Consider the following 23532-nt stretch of genomic DNA (forward strand, 5'->3'; position numbering starts at 1 on the left):
CCTCAGGCTCCCTCAGGTAGCAAGAGAAGTCTGTGTCTCCCTATGAAGGATACACTATTCCAGCAACCCTTATAGGTCTTTAGAGGAGGTATTAGGCCAATTAGGCCCTAGGTCTGGTGGGGGTGGAGGGTGAGCAGGAAAAGGCGAGGCAGATAGGACCAATCCTTCCTAGCTGAAATGTCTATCCTCCTACTAGGATGGCTGGTCAATAAGAAAGAATAGAAGTAGGGGTGCCTGGGTGGCTCAGTCAGTTGAGCAGCCGGCTCTTAATTTTGGCTTTAGCCATGACCTCAAGGTCATGAGATAGAGCTCCCAGAATCTGCTTGAGTTTCTCTCTCTTTCTCTGCCCCTCCCTTCCCTGGGCTCAGGCATACTCTCATCCTCTCTAATATAAATCTTTAAAAAAAAGAGGAGCAATACCTTTTGACACCTAAAAAAGTGGCACAATTCCAAAGATGTAAAGGGTATGAAGAGGTCACCAATGGTAGGAAAAGACCAAATATCCATTTAATGAAAGGCTCTGAGGACATGGGGAGCAGGATTGATATACACCAGGGGCATTATTTCTTATTTTACTCAACTCTCTTTCTTCGAAAGCCAAAATCCTCACCAACACTTTAGTCCCTGCCTCTACACTCCTTCTCAGTTATTACATCCCTATGATGAGGAGTTTCCTTCCTCCCCAAACCTTAGCCTCTCTGAGTGCCAGCCAGCGAATGCCAAAGCCCCAGGAGGGAAGCTAGGTCAGCATGTGGAAGCTGGCCACTAGAGGGTGGTGTTTCTGTACTTAAGGGGATCTTGAGTCTACAATCTTGGATGGGAGTGGCAGCCAACTGGTACCTGCATAGGAGAGCCTAGCAAAAAGGTGGGAAAAAATAAGTAGTAAGTCTTCGGATAATGGTCCTCCTGAATGAGTGAGGAGTAAGGAATAGGAATGAGGTAGAATGCAAGAGCCCTGATTCCCCACCAAAAGTCATAGTCACCACTCCTTGGAAAAATAGATACTGGCCCCAAGCATTCCCCACATACAGAAGTCAACGACAAAAAGATTTCTCAGTTTATTTGCATATATACATTGTCACACTAGGGAGCCAGCTCCACTTCAGGAGTCCCCAGCTCCCTTCACCCAGCCAACACCCAAAACCTGCACAGAAGACTGAGTCCTAAATAAACAATGCTTAGGACTCATGCCAATCTTGCAAGTTATAACAATTCATTTAGCAAAAACAGAGGACTAGAGGCCAGTGCCCATGAGACATCCTTGCCCCATTGTAAACATTGACAACCAGGCCACTGGAGCCTGGAAAAGTGTGCAAACATGAGGGTACCACACTGTGCGACCAGAGGACTGGGGACACAGCTGGCAACCATACCCGTGAAGTCCTAAGGGCCTACACCCGCTGGAGCCTGGCAAGTGCCAGGGGCAGAATCAAGGCAGCTACCCAATGCCTGAGGGCTCACATGAGCTGGCAGCGGCGCTCTTGCCCATAGGAATTCTCTACCCGGGCAATCTCCTGTATGACTTTGGTGAAGATGCCTCGGGTAAGCTGCAAGGACAAAGATTCAGGGCAAAAAAGTCAGTTCATTGCCAATACGACCCAGCTCAGAGGTGTAAACCCCACTCCCCCACCATCCCCACCACCAAGCAGTGCCATAAGAAAAACACTGCTACCCTGATCTTGCCCCTAATCTTCAGCCCAAGCACCTGATTCTCTCGAGCAGATGACTCCATAAACGTTGCACCCCAGGACTCTGCCAGCTTCTTCCCTTCAACTGCCTGCACCTCCCTAGAAGCAAATTGGGGATGTGAAGATGGAGGAAAACAATGTCCCCATGTTCTCTACAAAATCATTATATAGAATCTATAGACTTCTTCTGACCCAACCCACTTCCAAGGTTTGGGAGGTGGGTTGGGGAAGGAGAAAATAAAAGAGAACCCAGAAGTCTCAGATTGAGGCTAAATATGAAAGTATAGCTTTTGCAATAGAAGGGTTATCTTGTCTTAACCTTCAAGTTAGAAGCGAAAGGAGGTGAAACAATTTGTTCAAGTCTGCGGCAGAGCCAGGACTAGAACCCGACTGGCTACTAGTCCATCTCACTTCCCTTTGCCTTGAGCCATAGAGATCTCCTTACCTGTCTGGAGAGAGATCGGCCTTGTTCCCCACTAGCACCACCGGCAGCCTGTGAAGAAATACCAGTTACTACAGGATACCCTCCGCTCCACATGGAACCCAACTCCCCTCGCATCAGGGCTGGACAATTCTCCCAGCAGGCCGGATAGTCTGAGCTGGCCTCCTCTGTAACTTGGACCCTCCACTCTCTTCCGTCCCGTCATGTCCACACTGTGTATCTGCTTCCCAGGGCCACTTACCGCGTTTTCCCATGGCCTTCGTGTAGCTTTTGGTACAGGCTCGCGATGACTTGGAAGCTTTAAACACAAGGAATAGAACCATAAATTTATTCTGGGACAGCCCTCAGATCCTCCCAAGTCCCCCCCCTCAATGTTGGTCACTTACCTGTGCAGAGAGGTAACAGAGTACACAAGCACATAACCGTGGACCCCAATGATGAAGGAGTAGGGCAGGATGCTGTACTCGTCCTGACGAGAAACACAAACATCAACACTAACCACGCAGCGCTCAGATGCCAAAAGGCTGGTGGGCTGCGTCCTGGGGACCCTCCCTGGGGCACCTCCTCCTGCAGTCATTTCCGTTTGACAAGTACAGAGTAGTCCCATGTGCACGGCACGTTACCAGCTGCTAAGATGCTTTCCTTTTAATACTACTTTACAGATGAGCCACAGAGGCAACCAGACTTCCTCTCCCCCAACTGGACTGCCCCGTTTAGATACTCTACCCCAAGTTTAGATACCCTACCCCAAACTGGTACCTGCCCTGCTGTATCCACCAGGTGTAGGTGAAACTCATCTTTGCCAAGAGTCACTATCTTGCTGTAAGCTGAAAAGAAAAAGAAAACTTGACTGTGAGTTGCCTTGTAGGGCTAGCAATGTGTGCCCCGATATGTTCTGAACCCTAGGGGTGACACTGATGGACCAGCTCCAGGGGGCTCTCCAGGCAGCTGGAGAGACAACGTTAAGGTTCTTTTCGTCTAGTCTACACCATCCTGGACGCAGTATCCTGCAAAATCCATACTCTAGCTCCACTAATAGGATTGCTACAGAAGAGATTAGATCTAATGGCTAATTAAATCAGCCCCTTGGCACCAGAAAAATCCCAAATTATGGAATTGGGTGGGGCAACAAAGACCTCCCTGCCCCACCCCTAGGCGAGAAATCTACTCACTGTTCTCCACTGTAGGATCATAGCCTTCCAGGAACTCGCCCTCCACAAACTGATGTGCCAAAGATGTCTTCCCTGTGGGAAGCAGCGGTAGTTGTAGCCAAATCATCCAACCACATTCACATCCTCTGTCCTTTCGGGCTGTGGCCCAGGACTAAAGAGGACCACATGAGCACCCCAGCCTGCGGGTGCCATGCAATGTTTTTCCTTAGCCCACCCTCACTCTCTCTTCGCCTTGGGTCTCTGCACCCTAGCCACCGGATGCATTCAGCAGCGCCGCAGGAAGCCTTTCCTGCCGCCTTTCCCCACCCCACCCCCGGGAAGATCCGGGATTCCCCTAGGATCAAGTCTGCCCCGCACCCGGACACCTGAGACGGGCCCCACACAGACCGCGCCCCCCCCCCCCGCATCAAATCCTGACCCCATCCCCACCCCTCCCAGGGCAACGCTGGGGGTCACTCTGTGTTCCTGCAACCAAGCCCGCGTTAACCCTTGCACGCTCCTACCTCCTTCATGAAGCCCTCCACACGCCGCCACCACCCCAGCCTTTCCTCCTCCATCCTTTCAGTCCTCGCCCTACAACCCCGTTCTAACGATGCCACCATTCCTCTCTGGGTCGCGTTCCCGCGACAGCGCGCCTCCTCTGGCCACAAAGCCGCGGTGCGCCCGCGCTCTCCCCGAGGCGGAGACTCACCTACAGAGCGGTACCCGAGGATGACCACCTTCCTGTAGCGAACTAGCGGCATGGCAGGAGCCGGCCCCGAGGGGCTTGCCGAGCTGCGGGCTGAAGGAGCCCCAGGAGGAGGAGATCAGGGGGTGAGGCAGGCGCAGCAACCGGCCCAGGAAAGTCGCTCACTCCGGAGCTGCCAGGGACCTGCTAGAGGGAAACCAAAACAAGCGCCGCGCCCGGAGCTGGCCACGTGATCACAACACAGCAAGACTAACGCGAGGGAGCCGGGCGCCGGGGGATCTACAGTGCCGCGCGCTCCGGGCTCCGCCCCCCAGGCCGCTCGCCATTGGCTCGTTAGAAAGGACGGGGGCGGGGCCGCCCGCGGGAGGGAAGGGTGGGCCTCACGTGGAGCCGGAGAACCGGGAGCTGCGCCTGCGCAGACTAGAGCCGGTTCATTCATAAAGAAACAGAAAGGAACTCGGGGTCCTAGAGGTGTTTGCGCATTTTCAACCTCGCAGAAGTGGCTGCGAAGAATCATGGATGGAAAAATACCCGTTGTGGCGGGGCGGGAATTTCTGGTCAGAAGATTCTAGGCTGCCCTTTTGCGAGGTCTCTGCAGTCCTTGGAGAGGGAGGAAAAGGCCCAAGTTCCGCTCTATTACCTCTGCTTCCCCCAGATTTCGGCCCCAGATCTTTTTTATTGTCGATTTCCACAGTCTACCAGGATCTTCGGAAATGCGATTGTTATTCGTGAGGAAGTCGTCAGAAATGTTTGGCCAGGTCGTCTGAAGTTTGGTTACCATCATCATAATCAATGCATTCATTTATTCAACAAATATTTATCATGCAGGTGCTGTATGCTGCAGGCATTGTTCCAGTTTAGGGGATAGAGCAACGAACGCGACAGACAAGGTCTCTGTGCTCACAAAGCTTAAAACGTAGTTAGAAGAGACGAACATATAAACGAGGAAATATTAGATAGTATTGAGCGCTATAAAATGTGGTAAAATAAGAAATGACCGCATTAGATTGAGTAATACTTCCTCTCAAAGGAATCCCTATTTAAACTGAGGTCTGAAAGACAGAAAGGAGCTAGCTAGAACTAAATGCTGGCCGAAGAATCCATCAGGGCTATGCGTGCTGCGATGAAAATAGATTTGTTAAATTCTAGGAGAAAGAGAAGGAGAGAAGAGTTTATGTCAGCCTAAAGCAGATCAAGTCTAAGATGATGGCAGAGGGACAGGCCATGCAAAGTTTGGGTATCCAAAAAGCAGCGGATGATTTGAATATCTGAATTGTGTTTCCGAAAGGCTTCCCCGGTTTATGGGCTCCTGGGTGGCTCAGTGGTATCCCAGGGCTGGGGATGGAGTTCCACATCCAGCTTCCTGTGGGGAGCCTGCTTCTCCATTGGCCTATGTCTCTGCCTTCTCTGTGTGTCTCTCATGAATAAATAAATAAAATCTTTTAAAAAATAAAGGATTTCCCTGGTTAAAAAAAAACTCTGGTTGTGAAGAATGAAGCAGACGGGAGCAAGAGGAAAAGCTGGGAGATCAGCTAGGAGCCTTACTTATAGTCCAGGTGAAAAGGAAAGGGGGCTGGAGTAGGCTGGTAGAGATGAATGAAGTAGATAGAGAATTCCAGGTATGTTTTGAGGCTGAGGTCAAAATGACTTGCTAAAGGACTGAATATAGGAGGTGAGGGAGGGAAAAAGGAGAAAGAAAACAACAGCTAGATTTATGGTGTTCTACTTTGTGCCAGGTGCATTTCATTATTATGTCATTTAATATTCATAACAGCCCTAAAGTTGATAATTGGTATTATTTATCCATTCATCAACAAATATTTATCAAACAACAATCATGTCCATTCTAGATGCTGGGAATAGAGCAATAAAAAACACAGACAAGGTCTTTGCTCATAAGGAGCAAATATTTTTTTGGGAGAAGACCAATAATCTACAAATAAACAATAAATAAGCTATAATAAAAAAGAAAAGTAATCACTGCAAGGGGGGAATAACAAGGTATTAATGGGCTAGAGAGTGATGGGGTATGGTACTCCTTTTATATGATATCTTGAGGAGGTGACATTTGTACCTGAGACTTGATGATGGGTAGCTATTACTACCCTAATTTTACAGATGTGGAAGCTGAGGCTTAGCCATATAGATAGCACACAGAAGTTATTTCTTCTGAAAGAGCCTGTTGAAGTCTCAGGTAAGTTAGATGGTACTAGAGGAGAGGCTTTTTTTTTTTTTAAGATTTATTTATTTATTCATGAGAGGCACAGAGAGAGTGAGGCCAAGACATAGGCAGAAGGAGAAGCAGGCTTCATGCAGGGAGCCCAATGTGGGACTGGATCCTGGATCCTGGGATCAGGCCGTCAGCTGAAGGCAACCACTCAACCACTGAGCCACCCAGGTGTCCCAAGAGAACAGGCTTTGTATAACTGTGGAACTATCTAATGCTTTAAAAAGTCAAATCTACAAAAATTGTTTCAAAGAGCCACTTACTCTAGCCTCTGAAAGGGACCCAGATGCCTTTTCAACTGGGTAAAGGAAGTTCCTTGCAGATTAGCAATTTTATGTTGAATTATTTGGCTTGAGTGAGCTTGGTGGAGATTTCAGATGGAGTATTAAGCACTACAGGGTAGAACAAAAAACTGGATTTAATAAATTCAACAAAAATTTGTTCATCTCCTACTTTGTACCAGATACTCTCACCACATGTTAGCACAGTATGGGTATAAAGATAAATGAGATGCCTTTTATGCTGTTTGTCTTTCCAGATTATTATTTTTTTTTTGTCTTTCCAGATTAACTCTCTATTCTTTTCCACCCAGATTGGTTTCCAGGAGGCAGACCTTGCTGCCTGCATCCCAGCAGAATTCAGTCTAAGGGAAACCCTCACAGAAGCTCAGATGGAGTGGGGAGAGTATCTGTAACCCCCACTGAAGGTCCTAGCACCCTCACATCACCCCCCATACACACACACCCATACACACTCTCTCTTGTTCTGTTTTCTAGTTGCTCCCTCCCCTTCAGGCCTACATGGGTAACAGCTGCTCTGATACTCACCCTAGGGTATTACTTTACCCCTGTGGTTTTCCTACACCCTGTTCGCACCTTTGTAAATATTCTCTTTATTAAATCATCCTCAAATTCTTTTGCTTTCAATCAGGAAGAAAGGAAACGGGCTAAGACAAAGGGCTTCCTCCTCTCCTGGCTTTTTCTTTTTATACAGGAGAGAAGATCTCACTGCAGATTTTCACCTACATTATATGGCCATCTCAAGCTGCAAGAGAGCCTGGAAAAATTTTTTTTAAGATTTTATTTATTTATTCATGAGAAACATGGAGAGAGAGGCAGAGGGAGAAGCAGGCTCCACGCAGGGAGCCCGACATGGGACTCCATCCAGGGTCCCCAGGATCATGCCCCGGGCCAAAGGCAGGCACTTAACCGCTGAGCCACCCAGGGATCCCTGAGAGCCTGGAAATTTTAACGTTTTCTTTTCTACCTCTATAATAAGGGAAGGTTAAGAGAAGGTGATTAGGAATAAATGTTCAGGGAGCCAATCTACAAGACCTGCACACCTCAGGACCAAGATATGTGTTTATTAAATATCAATCACCTTAAAGAGTAATGCATCATTGGTTACTTTGTAAAGATCACAGATATACACAGGTCACGAATATAGAATCAACTAAGGAAAGTAAACTATCCTAATGGCAGGTTAAGTGGGCTGGAATAAAATTTCTAGGGATGGCATCATATATTTTGCTATGTCTCAAACAACTGAGACAAAATAAAGATTAAATACTCCCAGAAAACTGTTTTAAGTATCTCCTTGAGAAGTGAAAACATTTTTACTATGTTTGTATCAAAAGTATGGGTTCTGGGGCACCTGCGTGGCTCAGTCAGTTAAGTGACCAACTCTTGTATACTGTGGAACTGTCTAATACTTTAAAAAGTCCAGATCTACAAAAGTTGTTTCAAAGAGCCACTTACTCTGGCCTCAGAAAGGGACCCACGATCACCTCAGGTCATGATCTTAAGGTCCTGGGATCAAGCCCCATGTCAGGCTCCACACTCAGTGGGGAGTCTGCTGGAGATTCTTTCTCTCTTTTTGTCTCCCTCTTCCCCTCCCTCTTATCATGCATGCTCTCTCTCTCTCTGTCTCTCTCTCTCTGTCTCTCTCTCACTCTCTTCCTCAAATTATGTATTTATTTGTTTATTTATTTATATATATTTTAAAGTATGGCTTCCAGGGACACTTGGCTGGCTCAATCTGTAGAGCATGCAAACTCAGGATCATGAGTTTAAGCCCCAGCTGGGCATAGAGGTTACTTAAAAACAACAACAACGATGACAAAACCTTGATGGTTTAAAAAAATATATATATATATATATATATATATATATATATATATATAATTTCTCCTGACTCCGTGGGTTGAACTGGCAACTCTTCTGTTGTGTCTCCTGGACTCACTCATGTGGTTGCCAGAGGCCACAGACCCTGTTGGGTGGCCCTTTCCTTAAATGACAGCAACTTACAGATCTCTCTGGGTTCTTGTAACCCTTCCTTCCCTGGCCCCTTCAGGCCTAGGGGTTACTACTTCTAGTGTTCCTCACTGAGGCCAGACTCAATGTTTCACCTCTCTTGCTGATATTCTTTAACCCTATCCACACTTTATGGAAGTATGAACAGCTCTTTTGTTACATTTTTTAACGTTATATTGCATTATATTTAAAGATGCAATCTGTTTTCCCCAAGGACTCTGAATGATATACCTCTGAATGCTATAGAGGGAAGATTATCAAGTAAAAGATTAGAGGCAAAATTATATTAAGTCTCACATCACAGTATGAATAGCTAGAAGCATAGAGGAAGAAAGCATTCTAAAGAAAAAGAAAATAAGGAAGAGAATAAGGAAGGAAGAAAAGGAAGTAGGGAAGGAAGAAATGGAAGGAAGGAAGGAAGGAAGGAAGAAGGAAGGGAGAATGGAAGATGGAAGGGAGGGGGTTGATTCTGTCTGGAAGGATCAGAGATTTCACATGGTACTTGATAATTGAGCCCAGACTTAAATCTCAAAAAGGCCCTAGGGAAAAAGGCAAAAAGTTCAGGGAAGACGGTATTTCTGGAAATACAGAGTGGACCCTATATCTGCAGCATTCTACGCATGTGGGCTGTTGGGAAATCAAAGCTGAAAATTAGACTGCAATCAAATCAGGGAGGGTTTTGAAAGCCAGTGTTAAGAATTTGATTTGGCGGGTACCTGGGTGGCTCAGTTGGTTAAGCATTTGACTCCTGATTTCTGCTCAGGTTGTGATCTCAGGGTTGTGAGATTGAGCCCCACATGGGGCTCTGTGCTGGGCATGGAGTCTGCTTAAAATGCTGTCTCTCGGGCCGCTGGGTGGTTCAGTGGTTGGGCACCTGCCTTCGGCTTGTGTTGTGATCCCAAGATCCAGGATCCAGTCCGCATTGGGCTCCCTGGGAGGAGCCTGCTTCTCCCTCTGTCTGTGTCTCTGCCTCTCTCTCTCTCAGTCTGTGTCTCTCATAAATAAATAAATAAAGTGCTCTCTCTCCCTCTCCATCTGCCCTTCCTCCCCCTCAAAAAAAAAAAAAGAATTTGATTTGGGTTGCTTGGCTGGCTCAGTCGGTAGAGTATACAACTCTTGATCTTGGAATCATGAGCTCAAGCCCCACGTTGTGGGTAGAGTTTACCAAAAAGAATTTGACCTTTATTCAGTATCCAAGGTTCTCAAAATATACCACTAGTGGTATGTTAGATGATTCAGATAGCACACACACTTTAAAATTTGGTTTTGTTATGTAATTTTTAATGTGCGCTGGGAAAAACAATAGCTATAATGCTAAACTATGACTTCACAAATATTCTTGCACAGAAGCTAAAGTAGGTAGTAAGAAAAGCCAATAGAATTTGAGAAGAATGTTAAACATTTATATGGGTGGAAAGACACTATGGACATTGTCATGAAAACAGTACAAGGCTTAGGTAGTGCTGCAGTAAGCAATGGAGTCTTTGCCGTTAATTTGGTGGGGTGATGGGGAGAGGCAGTACCACAAGGAGAGCTCTGCTTTATGAGGTCACACTGGCAGCCCCATAGAAGACATAGTACCAAGAGAGGTTGGGGCTGGAGGTGGAAGTCATATTAGGAGGCCAATACCCAGAAGGGAGATGATGGCCAGGACCAGGTAACAAGGCAAAGGATAGCGAAACTCAAAGAGAGGGCACTCCAGGTAGAAGTTGTGAAGTTGATGGCCTTAATAAAGCAAAGGGAAGGAAGATGGCAATTCCATGAATAGGATTAGAAGACATAGGAGGGGAGCATCTGGGTGGCTCATTGGTTGAGTGTTTGCCTTTAGCTCAGGTCATGATCCTGGGGTCCTGGGATTGAGTGTCAGGATCCCACAGGGATCCTGCTTCTCCCTCTGCCTGTGTCTCTGCCTCTCTCTGTGTCTCTCATGAATAAGTAAATAAAATCTTAAAAAAAAAAAAGGACAAGGGAGGAAGAACAGAAATTTTCTAGTGAGGGTAAGGGGAGAGTACTGAACTAATGCATTTTTTAAAAAATGGTCTCTCAATCCAGAGACCATAACCAGCAATATGCAAAATAATTTAATTATAACCTATGAGAGCTAGAGGACCTTGGTGATCACCTGGTATCACAATGTCTCCAGACTATAGGCTGAGAAGCAGCAGCCTGGAGAAGTAAAATGAGTCACAGTGGCTAAACATAGTGGAAAGAACATAGACTTTGCAGTCAACCAGACCTGGTGTCAAATCCTAGTTTACTCCCTATATGATCTAAGGAGTTTACTTCACTGCTCTGAGCCTCAGTTTCTCTTCTATAAAATGGTTGGAAGAGCATGGTAGCAGATGTCTGACATTCTTTCTGGTTGCTGGCAGAAAGATCGAGTTCCAGGATGGCCTGTGGCAGTGGGGTCAGCAGTACCTTCCAGCATCCATGTCAGTGTCAGCATTGGTCTGCAAATTGCAGCGTCTAGTGTTTAGAGTGTTTACTGGCAGTTGCCACAGTGCCCCCACTGGCTTGGATCTGTGATTCCGAGGCATTGTTTCTGGCTGCATAGCCTCAGAACCCAAGTCTCCAGTGGTCCCTATGACCTGCTTAAATCCTTCTGGAATCAAATACTTATTTTTGCAAACTGTTGTGAGAAGTAAATGCGATAATGAATGTGATATACATTTCTTAATAGAGTACTCTATTAGGAAAGAGCTGGTACTCACTGAATTAAAGCCATCGTAATCATTATCATCATTAGTTTGAGAGTGAATTCACAGTTTGGCTAGAGGTATGCCCAGAGGAAGGCAGATGGTCTGGCTTCCTCCCCGGACACCACTGAGAAAGATGATCCTGGAAAGAACACTCAGTCTAGCCAATTTGGGAACTGGACTTGCTTAGGACACCTCCAAATATTTAAATGCTAGGGAAGCCTTGCAGTAATTCCTCAGTGCCTGGTCTGGGTCCTACCATGCATGCTAATATATCCAGCACACTCCCTTTCCACTGCCCAGGATGCCTGTATCCTCTACCTAGGGAACTCCCCTTTCCAGGGAGGTACCCGATTGCTGCCTGATGAGCAGAACATTAGGACTCTTTCTATGGGGTATTTCAGCCAGTCATCTGGAGGCCTAAAGAACCCTTTCTGCTCCACTAATAACACTGGGCACTTCTCTCACCAAGATCAATCTCGGCATAAGTAACAATTCTTATTGACTGAGTTGTCCCTTTTGCCACATTCCATTTTGGATTAATAGATATTGGGGGAGCCTGGGTGGCTCAATCAGTTGAGAGTCTGCCTTTAGCTCAGGTCATGATCCCAGGGTCTTGGGATCAAGTTCTGCAATGGGGCACTCTGCTCAGCAGGGAGTCTGCTCCTCCCTCTCCCTCTGCCCTTCCTCTCTGCTTGTGCTGTCTCTCAAATAAATAAGTAAAACCTTTTAAAGAATAGGATGATATTGCCTGATCAATTATTCTTTCTCTTTCAGTTCATTTTATTTTTGAGATTTATTTATTTTGAGAGAGAATGAGAGAGAGAGAAAAGAGGAGGAGGGGCAGAGGAAGAGAATCTCAAGCAGGCTTCATGCTATGCGTAGACTCACAGACGGGGCTCACTCTCATGACTCTAAGATCATGACCTGAGCCAAAATCAAGAGTTAGACATTCAGCCAACTGAGCCACCCAGGCACCCCTTTCTCTTTCATTTTAGATACATTATATCCTGCAGCTGAAATTGAGAGAAATCTTTTTTTAAAAAGAGATTTTATTTATTTATGAGAGACAAAGAGAGGAGCAGAGACACAGGCAGAGGGAGAAGCAGGCTCCCTGTGGGCAACCTGTTATGGGACTCGATCCTGGGACTCCAGGATCATGCCCAGAGTCAAAGCCAGATGCTCAACCGCTGAGCCACCCAGGCGGCCCCAAAGAAGATCCTTTTCTCCTCCTACTTATTCTTCACTCCCTACTTCATCCTATCAACCACTAAGTCCTATCAATCCCACAAATATAAATACTGCCTGCAGCTGTCCTTTCTCTTCATCTCCGTTGCCACCTCTTTATCCCAACAGCATCATCTCTCATCTGCACCAGGCACTACCCTATTTTTTCTTGTGCTCTTCTCCCTAGACTCACTAATTCCCTTCTAACCCATTCCCCACTCAGCAACTAGAATGATCTTTTTAAAATCCAAATTTGATCAGGCCACTCTCCCAAGCTGAAACCTAATTAAAATTAATCCAATCTATTCCAAAGACTGCCTGTTTCTCTAGAAAAATATTAAAAATCTGTAGCAGAGCAAAATGCCTATTAGTACTTGCCGGGGCCTAATAAACATTTGTTGAAGGAAGGGAGTCAAATCTCTGAGCCTGGAAGGGTCTTGTCCTTTTGTGTGTTAATTTGCCTTGTTCAAATCTCAGGGTACCTCCTTCTTTCCAGCTTCTTGGAAGCACCTCCTTATAGCCTCTGGCACCTTTTACAAGGTGATTTTCTCAAGGTCACACAGCTGGTGCCTAAGCACCAAATAGAATATACTGCTCTATTGTTCAAAACCATAGAATCACAGTTAAGTGGGAAGCAATCATGGCTGAAAACTGACAAGCACCCATATGATGCTTGATCCTTCTGTAACACTCCCACCAAGTTTCCAGGCCTTGGTATACAATTTTTCAAAGATAAAGGAAATTTACCTCCTCATCCCACCCAAGAAGCCCCTTCTTGAGACAGTTCTAATGGTTATGGAAAGCCAGACATTTCAAAGAATAATCCATCCTAGCCAGTTTATCAAAGGATAAAGACAACGAGAGAAAGAAGGTTGTGTAGGAGAGAGACCCACACCCTCCTTCCTGTGATGGCCCTAAGGTGCTTTGGGTCAGCTGTGTAAGAGGAAGGTGGATGACTTTGGCTCCAGCTTAGTTCAGGGCAAGACTTGTGACATTTAGTCTCAAAAATTCTAGGAGGTACTATAGACTAGTCAGGGACTAGAACTGGGAAGGGACGTGCGTGGAGGAAATGGGATTAATCCCAGCTCAAATGTTGGGTGGAATCCCAGCTGCTGCAGCTGCTGAGGGCTTAGCCAGCTGTTCCCTGGGCAGCTGCAACGTTCAGCCCAGACCTAGCTCTCCGGGTGGCAGCTCTGTCTCAGTTTAGGGCCATCAGCAACTCACTAAGCCAAACTCTGCTGAAAGAATGGCTGGACAGCAAAAGAGAATAGCAAAAAAAAAAAAAAAAGAAAAAAGAAAAAAAAGGAGTTGCCAGTTCCAAGGACTCCTGTTTGAACATCATGTGGTTTGGAGTCAAATAAGTGTTCTTAGGTTCTGTGGTCCCAAGGAGAGAGGTTGAGAGACAGTTTGGACTTCGGTTTCAGAGAGAAGGAAAGCCAGGGCTGGAGGTATCACCTTCAGGTCTGTCCCTATCCTATCCTACCCTGCTCCAATATCCGTACACAACCCCCCACCGTCTGCTCCCATAACACACTGTATGTGTGGACAGGAGCATTTGCTCCTTGCAATCAAAACTAGCAAGGCTCACACAGGCAGAGGAGGACCAACCTACTTAGAGATTAAAGATGACCCAAAAAGCCCATCCAATTGCCAATTCCTTTTTATTTTTTTTATTTTTATTTTTTTAAAATTTTTATTTATTTATGATAGTCACACAGAGAGAGAGAGAGGCAGAGACACAGGCAGAGGGAGAAGCAGGCTCCATGCACCGGGAGCCCGACGTGGGACTCGATCCCGGGTCTCCAGGATCGCGCCCTGGGCCAAAGGCAGGCGCCAAACCGCTGTGCCACCCAGGGATCCCGCCAATTCCTTTTTAATTTTTTTTAAGATTTTATTTATTCATGAGAGACACACACACACACACACACACAGAGAGGCAGAGACACAGGCAGAGAGAGAAGCAGGCTCCAAGCAGGGAGCCCGACATGGGACTTGATCCTGGGATTCCAGGATCATGCCCTGGGTTGAAGGCAGGAGCCCAACCGCTGAGCCACCCAGGCATCCCCCAATTCCTTTTTTATTTTTTATTTATTTATTTATTTTTCCCCAATTCCTTTTTTAAAATGCAGGTTTGATTTCTCCTTTCATCTGCCTCAAATCCTATAGTTGTTTTTCACCTTCAGGATAAAATTTACAATCTTTAAAGTCTATCACACCTCCCTTTGACTAAACTGAACTTACTAATGTTCCTTGGGCTCAATTTACTCTTCCTCCCCAGCTTGACCAAGTGAGCTGTAAGAGCCAGCCCAGACTTATTGTCCTCTCCCCATGGCACAGCATGGTATTTGGCACAAGGGAGACACTCAGTAAAACCTGAAGATATCCCTCCCCTATGGGAGATGTTCACGTGTGTACATCAACCAATTCATATATAGCAAAAGGAGTGTGAATGTGCTGAATGGCCATACGACCCCCACAGGGAAATAGCCTGACCAGCTATACCCTTCTTCCCATAGACAGCTTCTTCTGTCTTCCAGCCAGAGAAGAACACTTCCTCCAATATAGTAGAGACCTAGAGGCTCTGTCTGGGATAAACATGTGAAAGCTCTAGGTCAGAAATGCTCACTCTCCATAATTCATTCTTTTCACTAAGTAAACACTCCATCTTAGCACCGGCTTCTTCTCACTTCATGTGTTTCTGGAAGATCGTATTAGTCTGCTAGGGCTGCCATAGCAAAATAACATAGACTGGGTGGCTTAGACATCAAACATTTATGTTCTCACTACTTGGGAGGTTGGGGAAGTTCAAGATCAAGGTTCTGGCCAATTTGGTTCCTGGCGAGAGTTCTCTTCCTGGCCTGCAGATGGCTGCCTTCTTGCTATGTCTTTATATGGCCTTTCCTTGGTACATGCAAAGAGAGAGAAAGCAACTTTCTGGCACCTTTTCTTAGAAAGACAGAAATCCTATCAGATCAGAGCCCTACTCCTATGATTTCCTTTGACCTTCATTACAGTCTTAGAGGCCCCACCTCCAAAAACAGCCACACAGGTCTTAGGGTTTGAGCCTATTAATTTGGAGTGGGGACACATATATTCAGTCTATGATAAAGCTCAGACTCACTTCTACTCTGTGTGTGAATATATATATATATATATATGGTCCTTTACTGGATGGGTAACGTTAGTTAAGGAAGCCAGCAATCCAGGCAGGAGAAAAAAGAGCCACTGAAAATGAGAGAGAAATGACTATCAAAAAGCTAGGACTTACTAGTGACTCAGTGAAGGAGAAGCAAAAACTTTTTGTTTGTTTGTTTGTTTGTTTATTTATTTATTTATTTGAGAGTGAGAGGCAGAGGGAGAGGAAAAGAGAGAATCTCCAGCAGACAACCCGCTGAGCTCCGATCCTGACACAGGGCCCAATCCCACAACTGTGAGATCCTGACCTGAGCCTCCAAACCAAGTGTCCGATGCTTAACTGATTGAGCCACCCAGGGGCACTGAGTCAAAAACTTCTTAAGGCCTTTAACGACATAGCCCCATCCATCAAGGTAGTCTTCTTGTTGTTTCTGCTCCAGGTCTACCATTTACTAGCTGCGAAAACTTGACCCAGTGACTTAAACCTGTCCTTGCCTTGGTTTCCTCATCAGTAATACAATCCCACAGGGTTGTCATATGCATGAAATGAGAATGCATGTAAAGAGCTAGAAGAGGGCCTGACATATAGCAAGTTCTCAAGAAACATTAGCTACGTATAGTTACAGTCCTCCATCTCCCACTCTAGCCAGTCTGCACATTTTCATTCCAGATTTCAAGTCCCTGCTCATGTTGCTACCTCTGCCTGGAATGCCCTATCTGGTCTCCTCCATCTACATGCATCCATACCCTATTCAGGCCCTACTTTTTTCACAAGGCTCTCTGCACCAATATGACATTTTTCACCCATTCAACTCATCCTGATTAAGTAACAATGTTGTTTTGGCAGGTAACCATCTTATAGCTTTAAGTCTACTCCTCCATAGAGGAAGCTGCTTCTTAATATTTTATATATTTTTCATGCCTAATACAGTGCTACACTGTAGATGTTCAGTAAACCCCACCTGAAGAAAGGAAGGGGGATAAAAGTCTGGACTAGGGGAGTTTAAAAAGGTCAACTGAAACTCGAAGGAGTGGTTCTCAACTCTGGTTTCCCAGCATGCAGAGAGGTCTTGGCAAGCAAGATTATTACAAAATATTCTGTATATTCTCAAAACAAGATCACTTTTAATTATACTTTAGTTCTAAAGCAAGCCCAAATCTTTCACACAGCACCTTCCGAAGGAGTGTAGTGAAGTCAAACAATTATGGGGGCAACACGACCCCCCAAAATATTTGGGAACCATGGATAAATCCTGCTTCTAGTGGAGTGGTGAGGAGAAAAGCAGACAAACAGCAGAAGGCAGCAAAGGCAGTGAGAAATGGGAGCAGAGCATAGAAAATAGAGTGTCTATTCCACACTGGGCACACACACTGATCATCTCAACAATCTTCTTGGGGTGGTATGAGTATCTGCAGGTCTGCCTGACTTCCAGGCCATGCTCTGGGCAAGATCCACAGCCTGGATTGTGAAATCTGGAAAGGGAGAGGGAGTGGTAACAGGTACCTGATTAACAGGTAACAGGTATGGATTGAAGGAAATGGCGCGGGGAAGGACACTAAAGGTAAAAATTATTCTGCTTCCAAAGGTTGCCTTTATCGATCACTTCTGGAACCCTAAGTATGCTTTTTACCTCCGGACATTGAACTCAAGGGTCACAGGGTGAGAGAGATGAGGTGGCAACTTGAACGTGCGCGGAATCTGGCTACAACTATACCTCCAGCTTCTGGGAGCCACAGAGCTAAACCAGGCACGGGGGATGCAAAAATGCCAGGCTTCTGGAAGGGTTTTCACAAGGAGAGGCGTGATACCTGTGGCTCAGCCCTGGCATCTTACCCAGCCCCACCCACCGTCTCTCACCTCCTGAGATAAGGCTCCTACGCACAGGTCCAGTCTACCCATCCCCGCAGTAAGTAGGAATCTCTTTCCATTGATCTGGAAGAGAACTGATCCCGACAGCCACCAGAGGGCGGTGGATAGCAGGGACCCTGTGGACTGAAGTTGCACTGCTCCCTACAGGCTACAGACAAGGGCTGGCTCCCCGGTGGTATGACCAAACCCCTCCATCCCCTCCAGCACAGACATTCATTCCCCTTCCACTGAAGTCCAACTTCCTCTGAGCTTCCATTCCTAACTCGGGGCACCTGTCTGAGCTCCTGCCTCTCTGGCTGCCTTGGAACCTGCAGGTTCCAGGAACACTCAGGTGGGGGAAGCAGAGCCTGGAGAAGGGGAGGAGGAAGAGGGGGATGGTGGAGGAAGCCAAGAGAAACAACTAGGAGAGGCGATCAAGAAGAGCACTCAGGTTGTAATACCTATAGGCCCTTGCATGGAGAGTCTTCCCTCCTCCCCCTAAACACATATACGCCAGGGCTTGAAGCTGTTCTCTCTCCTTCAGGGCTGTTCCAGCCGTCTGTTCTCATTCTTTCTCTTGACCAAGAGTGTATGGGGACTATCAGTTATAAATTAGCTAGGGATTCCCAAGGACCATCAGTTGGTCCAGTGACATCCCAGAATAAAACATCATCCCCATCCAGACTCTGACACCAGGGTAGGATGGGAGCTAGGCTGATTCTTCGTGGCCTTCAGGGAGGGACTAGGACTGCAGCCTAACAATCAGGGACCAGAATTCTCCGAGTAGCAGTAATGTAATGGCCTGAGACCTCGCTGGAGCCACTATGAACCAGAAAGGACATGCGTGGACCCTCTTGCTCCTTCAACATCCCTGGCCCCTCCGTTCGGTATGCAGTCATGCAGGTAGAATTCTGGTCCTCTCTGGTGGGAGAAGGGGCCAACAGCCTAGAAAAGAGGAGGATTCTTCTGGTCTCCAGTTGCTGATGGACTGGGATGCCCCCTCTGAGGGGAGGAAGCAGGCAGGAAGACCTGCTGGGCAAGGAAGGAGGAGTCAGATGTAGGGTAGTGACTCAGGGTTGGTCCCCTTCTCCCCTCCTCCGGAGGTGAATCACCCCCTGAATACAGAGATTTTTCCAATAAGCTCCTGCAAGCCTTCCCTTTATTAGCCCACCTGTAGGAAAATGTCAGACATCAGATTGGCTGGCTGTGTCAAACAGTGTTAACGCCGTGCCCTGGCCCCTCACCTTGCCAGGCGGGGCAAGCAGGTCATTATATTACAATTTATAAATAGAAAATAAAATAAAATAACCGGGTGGGGCTGAGGCACAGAGGAGGAAGAGGCGAAACAGTCCTCGTCAAGGAGTACCCACCATCTACCTAGGACCCAGGATCTCCTCCCGGGTGGAGGCTGCCCCCACACCAAGCGGTCCAGGCTTGCCTCTGGTTCTCCGCCTCCCCTCCTCCCCCACCCCCGAGTCAGCATCCTCTGCTGCCCACACCCCCAGATCTCCGCCGCACGCCGCACGCCGGGGTTTGAGCAGGCGCCTCGAGGCTTCCGTGTCCGTCGCGCTCAGCCCAGTAGCTCCTCCGCCAAGCGGTAGAGGAACCGAGAGTACCAGTGCATGCCCGTGGGCTGCACCGCCCCGCCCGGAAGCAGCGCCCCGAGCGCGTGCAGCAGGCGCAACGGGGCGAAGGCGCGGTGCGCCCACTGGTGACTCTCCAGAACCGCGTAACACGAGGCCAGCACGTCGTTGACCAGCAGCGTCCCGTGGGCCGTGAGCGGCGCGAACACGCCCACGGCTTCCTCCCTTGCCACGCGGGCCACGCGCGCCGGCCGCAGCGCGTCCCCGCCGGGCGCCAGCACCGAGTCCCCCGCGCGCAGCCGGCGCGCGAACACCGGGGCAAAGTCGCCGGGCGCGGGCGCCGGCCCCCGAGCCGCGAACACCAGGTGCCAGGGCGTGAGCAACAGCTTGCGCGGGGGCCGCTCGGTCTCCACAGCCACGAAGGAGGCCCGGCGCTGCAAGTCCCGGTCCAGGAAGAGCAGAACGGGCGTGGGCACCACCCGGCCGGCCGCGTCGGCCGCCAACACCCAGTCTCCGCGATGCAGTTCCCGCAGCCCCTTCCGCTCGCCGCTCCGCAGGCGCACGGTGGCATTTCCCGGAAAGCAGCCGCCGGCCCTGACCGCCAGCGAGTTATCTGCAGGGAACAAGCACAGCGAGGACTGAATCGAGACCAGCGGTTCCAGATTCTGAGAGATGCGGGTCAAGCCCAGGGCAGACCTCGCCAGTCCCGGGACGTGTAATTTCCCACGGATCTGGCCCCAACCTTGCGGGGGGGGGGAGGGTTTACAGCACTAACGCCCGCTTGGTCTCCCCCAGCATCGCCCCAGAGCTACGCAGCCTCAGTTTCCCGGAAGGAGCGGTCTTTGGGCGGACCTCACCACCCACCCCCTACTGTACCGGCTTTGACCGACACGTGGACGTGGTTGCGGGACTCGTAGTAGACCCAGTCGAAGCCGGCCTCCACCGCCAGGCGCGCCAGCAGCCCATACTTATTGCGGTCGCGATCCGACGTGGTGATGTCCAAGGCACGACCCTCGTAGTGGAGCGAGTCCTGCGCGTGGTGGCCGTCCTCGTCCCAGCCCTCGGTCACCCGGAGGCGCACTCCGGGCCACATGTTCATCACCGCAATGGCCAAGGCGTTCACGCGCTCCTTACAGCGCTGGCGGGGAATAAAGGAGTCAGTCTCCTCGCTGCCACCGCCGGGGCAAGAAGGGACCTGGACGGAAGGGGGTCGGTTCCTTGTTTTCCTGGCCCCACACCACTTCCTCCCAGCTTCTGAGTGTCCTGGGGAAGTGAGAACCCGAAGAGGTGTAGTGGCCAATATGCACTTCCTTCCCGGAGCGTTTGTGGGAGGGCGGTGGGGTCGCCCCAGGCATCGCGAGCGGGTGCCTATCCAGGCCCACTTTCGACGCCCGCCGCTCACTCATTAAGGGACCTCGGCTCAACCTGGGAGAGGGCCGGAGCTGAGAGGGCGGGTGGCAGCTCGGGCAGGGAGGGGCTGGGCAGCCCGGCGCCCCGAGAGGAGCCCCTGTTTGAGGCTGGCCCCCGCCCCAAGCCCCGGCTGCCCTCCCTCCGCCTGATTCATCTTTTGTTTCGTTGCCTTCCCTGGCACAGGGCATCGCTTCCTTCCTTCCTTCCTCCTCCTCCTTTCGGCCCCTAGCATTAACCCCTTCGTGGTGCGAGTGCCCCCCACAGAGGTGCCCGAGCCGAGCCGTGCGGGACCAAGGCTGCTGGAAAAAGGGTTTGGGTGGCGGGGGCCGCGCGAAGTACAATGGCCATTCTCCCGGATGACTTAACCGAGCGAGAATCCCGGGCCGAGGCCGGGGACGCGCCGGGAGAAGCGGACTCAGCAGCTCCATCCACAAAGGCGCTTTTGAGCCGCCCCGGCTCCGGGAGAGGAAAGGGCAGAAAGCCGCGCCCCCCATCCCTGCTCCCGCCCGCCGGGCCCCCTCCCCCAGCGCGACCGGCCCTCCCAATTCCAGCTCCGGCCCTGCCAGCCGCGAGCCCCGGCTCTCCATCCCTGCTCCAGATGCAGCCGCGAAAGGCGTGGGAGCAGCACCTGAGATTAGCGGGAGCTGCCCTTGCGCGGAACTGGGGGGCCCCCTGCAGGGTGGGATTGGAGAGGAGGCAGAGCAGCGGTGGCTGGAAGCCTGCGCCCGGGGGAGTGAGACCGCGGTTATCTGGGCGGCTCTCGTCTGGGAGCCGGAGACCTTGGCGCGCACCACGGCACCGACGGCGGGAGGAGGCGCAGAGAGGACAGTTTCCTTTTCTTCTCCCCGCTCTGACCTCTCACCTCAGACTTGGTTTTCTCCTAAGTGCCAAAGGGGCACTTTCCTCCTTCCCTTCTTCCCGAGTTTTCTACACCTCCGCAGGGTTGGAGAGCAGGGGAGGGGAAGACAGGAAAAGTGGTAACTCCTTCCAACTTTTTGTCGTTTTGTCCCCCAAGGAGGCCCTGGGGCCTTGACCTGCGGGGGCAGCAGCCCAGTGCAAAGCCAACTCAATGGAGGCCTTTTGCAGCCAGGGTGTGGGAGATAAGCAGGACCGAGGGGTTCCCAGGCCTCGTCAGAGCCCCTCCTGGGCCTGTCCCTTGTTCTGGCCCCTCTGCTGCAGGTGGCAGCCAGGCGACAGGGCCACACTCTTCCATGACCAAGGAGAGAAGGAGTGTCCCTTTCCTAATCTCCGAGTAGTAGTAGTAGAAGGAGTTCTTTCTCCCCTGGACAGGTTTTCCTAACAAAGTAACCTGGAAAACTATGGCAATTAATCGGAGGAAATCCGCGCCACTCCCTCTCCCTCCAGCTCCCCACTCCACACACAATTAGGTGGTGTAATGGAAAGTGTATAGACTTAGAATCAGGAGTGCTGAATTCTAGTCCCAGCCACGCCACTAATTAGTTTTAAGACTTTGATTAAATCGCTTTTCCTCTTGGGGCCCAGCTCTCAGCTGCAAAATTGAAGCGAGGAGGAGGAAGAATGACTTCCAAGTTTCCTTCCAGGTCTGACATTTGAGATCATTGGCCAGAGGGTGGCCATTCACTCGCAGGGCATCGCTCACCTCCCATCCTAGGTCGCTTAGGTTCCAACCTGCAGCAGAGGCTCGATACATGCTAGTTGAATTTAATTCTCTAATCCCAAGGAAACCCCCTGAGGTAACCCCCAGGAGGTAAACCCCCCTGAGCTTGAGGGATGCCGGAGCACTTTGATTCTCAGGTGGGCCCATCTGTTCTTCCCATTGAGGACTATCTTCACCCAAGACAGTCGTTTAGGCTCTAGAAGAGTCTTGCCTTGGTTCTAGGATGCCTCCCCCGTGCTGAAGACGATTCCCGCCCAGTCCCTTCTCAGGTAGATGGCCTGGTGACCTAACCCTGGGCCACCCCCTTTCCACTTGGCTCCTTCAGTCTCTGTAGCCCACAGAGCTTTTCCACAATCAGGTCAGGAGCCAGGCTAAGGGTAGAGCTTTCTGCTGCGGCCTCGCCAGCTCCTGGCCCCCAGCTCACCCCAGCCCTTCCTGCCTGGCTCGGTAGCTGACCCCCGGTCCACGCCTCAGCCATTTCCCGTCTCGCCGGCCGCCATCCTCTTTTCCCCGCCCTCGCTGTCTCTCCGGGCTTCACTCTCACTAGTCCCTCCTCCCCTCCCCATTCCAGCTTCCCCCGTTGGGATCCCTTCTGATCACTGAGCCCAGTAAGCACGGCTTTGGGGTTTTGGGGGGGAGGGCGAGGGGAGCGGTGGAAGGGTAGGGAGAGGCAACCTTTGAGGTTAAGGTCCCCGTGGATGAAGCCCAGCTCACCACCCTCCCGGGCTGCCGCACGGGCTGGCAGTGCCCAGTGCCCTGGCACAGGTGGGGCGAGGTCCACCTTACCTCGGTCATCAGGCGGTCTGCACCACTGTTCTCCTCATCCTTGAAGATGATGTCCGGGTTGTAGTTGGGCACCAGGTCCCGGAAGCGCTCAGAGCCCCTTGCCACTCTCCCCTCGGCAGGCCCACTGGCGCCCAGGGTCCGCTCGGGCACGCTGGGCACGAATTGCTTGTAGAGCAGCGGCACGAGCTGCTTGCGCACGTAGCGGCGCCGGCCCACCGGCCCCCGGCCCGGCCCGCAGCTCTGGGCGGGCAGCGCCAGGAGTGCCAAGCAGCACAGGGGCACCAGCCTGGCCGGCAGCGCCATGGATGCAGAGGACTCGGGCCAGAGGGAACGTTCTTGTCCTACAGCTCGCCCCTCAGTTGGGCATCTCCCCCGGCACCAGAGAGCGCAGCTGGCAGTGCTGCCCCGAGTGCCCTAGAGCTCTTGTGGCTCTGCGCACCTGGCCGCCGCCGGCGCTACCCGCATGCCCCCGGGGGGTCTGGAACCTGCTACTGACGGGCCATCATAGCAGGGAAGGGGGGTCGTGGGTGAGTGCCAGCCCAGCCTGGCTCCGCTGCCCGGCTCCGGCGCTGCCAGAACGCCCTGCTCCGCCTTAAGTGGCCCCTGGCCCCGCCCCCCGCCCTTCTCCCGGGACCGTCCCGCCCCCTCCCACCGGGGCGGGGGCTCTAGCCGGTCACC

The 23532-nt window shown here is 50.3% G+C and overlaps 2 protein-coding genes across 3 annotated transcripts; both read right to left on the reverse strand.

The window, feature by feature from the left end:
* Positions 1 to 1126: 1126 nt before the first annotated feature.
* RHEBL1 (RHEB like 1) lies at positions 1127 to 4210 on the reverse strand. The gene is made up of 8 exons (XM_055337189.1): positions 3994 to 4210; positions 3303 to 3374; positions 2890 to 2957; positions 2517 to 2599; positions 2372 to 2428; positions 2134 to 2181; positions 1706 to 1787; positions 1127 to 1547 (listed from the first exon to the last, which is right to left on the reverse strand). Exons 1-8 carry the CDS (start codon positions 4043 to 4045, stop codon positions 1458 to 1460), a joined length of 552 nt encoding a protein of 183 aa, XP_055193164.1. The 5' UTR covers positions 4046 to 4210; the 3' UTR covers positions 1127 to 1457.
* A 14365-nt stretch (positions 4211 to 18575) lies between these two features.
* On the reverse strand, positions 18576 to 23416 carry DHH (desert hedgehog signaling molecule). 2 transcript variants are annotated; one of them, XM_055336841.1, is made up of 3 exons: positions 22855 to 23416; positions 19912 to 20157; positions 18576 to 19632 (listed from the first exon to the last, which is right to left on the reverse strand). In XM_055336841.1, the coding sequence occupies exons 1-3, from the start codon at positions 23155 to 23157 to the stop codon at positions 18913 to 18915; spliced, it is 1269 nt and encodes a 422-aa protein (XP_055192816.1). In that variant the 5' UTR covers positions 23158 to 23416; the 3' UTR covers positions 18576 to 18912. The 2 variants fall into 2 exon arrangements, with proteins under 2 accessions (XP_055192816.1, XP_055192817.1); XM_055336842.1 differs by having other exon boundaries at positions 18937 to 19632; positions 19896 to 20157.
* Between the last annotated feature and the right edge of the window lie 116 nt (positions 23417 to 23532).

Source organism: Nyctereutes procyonoides, unplaced genomic scaffold, assembly GCF_905146905.1.
Source record: "Nyctereutes procyonoides isolate TBG_1078 unplaced genomic scaffold, NYPRO_anot_genome, whole genome shotgun sequence".
Classification (NCBI taxonomy): Eukaryota; Metazoa; Chordata; class Mammalia; order Carnivora; family Canidae; genus Nyctereutes; species Nyctereutes procyonoides.

Excerpts from the sequence above, each read along its gene's own strand:
- RHEBL1 (XM_055337189.1), bottom strand. The coding sequence starts at position 4,045 with ATGCCGCTAGTTCGCTACAGGAAGGTGGTCATCCTCGGGTACCGCTCT. Across the intron at positions 3,375-3,993 it reads CCTCGGGTACCGCTCTGTAG|GGAAGACATCTTTGGCACAT; the intron begins GTGAGTCTCCGC and ends TGCTTCCCACAG. Across the intron at positions 2,429-2,516 it reads TCTGTTACCTCTCTGCACAG|CTTCCAAGTCATCGCGAGCC; the intron begins GTAAGTGACCAA and ends TTGTGTTTAAAG.
- DHH (XM_055336841.1), bottom strand. The coding sequence starts at position 23,157 with ATGGCGCTGCCGGCCAGGCTGGTGCCCCTGTGCTGCTTGGCACTCCTG. Across the intron at positions 20,158-22,854 it reads CAGACCGCCTGATGACCGAG|CGCTGTAAGGAGCGCGTGAA; the intron begins GTAAGGTGGACC and ends ATTCCCCGCCAG. Across the intron at positions 19,633-19,911 it reads AGTCCCGCAACCACGTCCAC|ATAACTCGCTGGCGGTCAGG; the intron begins GTGTCGGTCAAA and ends TGTTCCCTGCAG.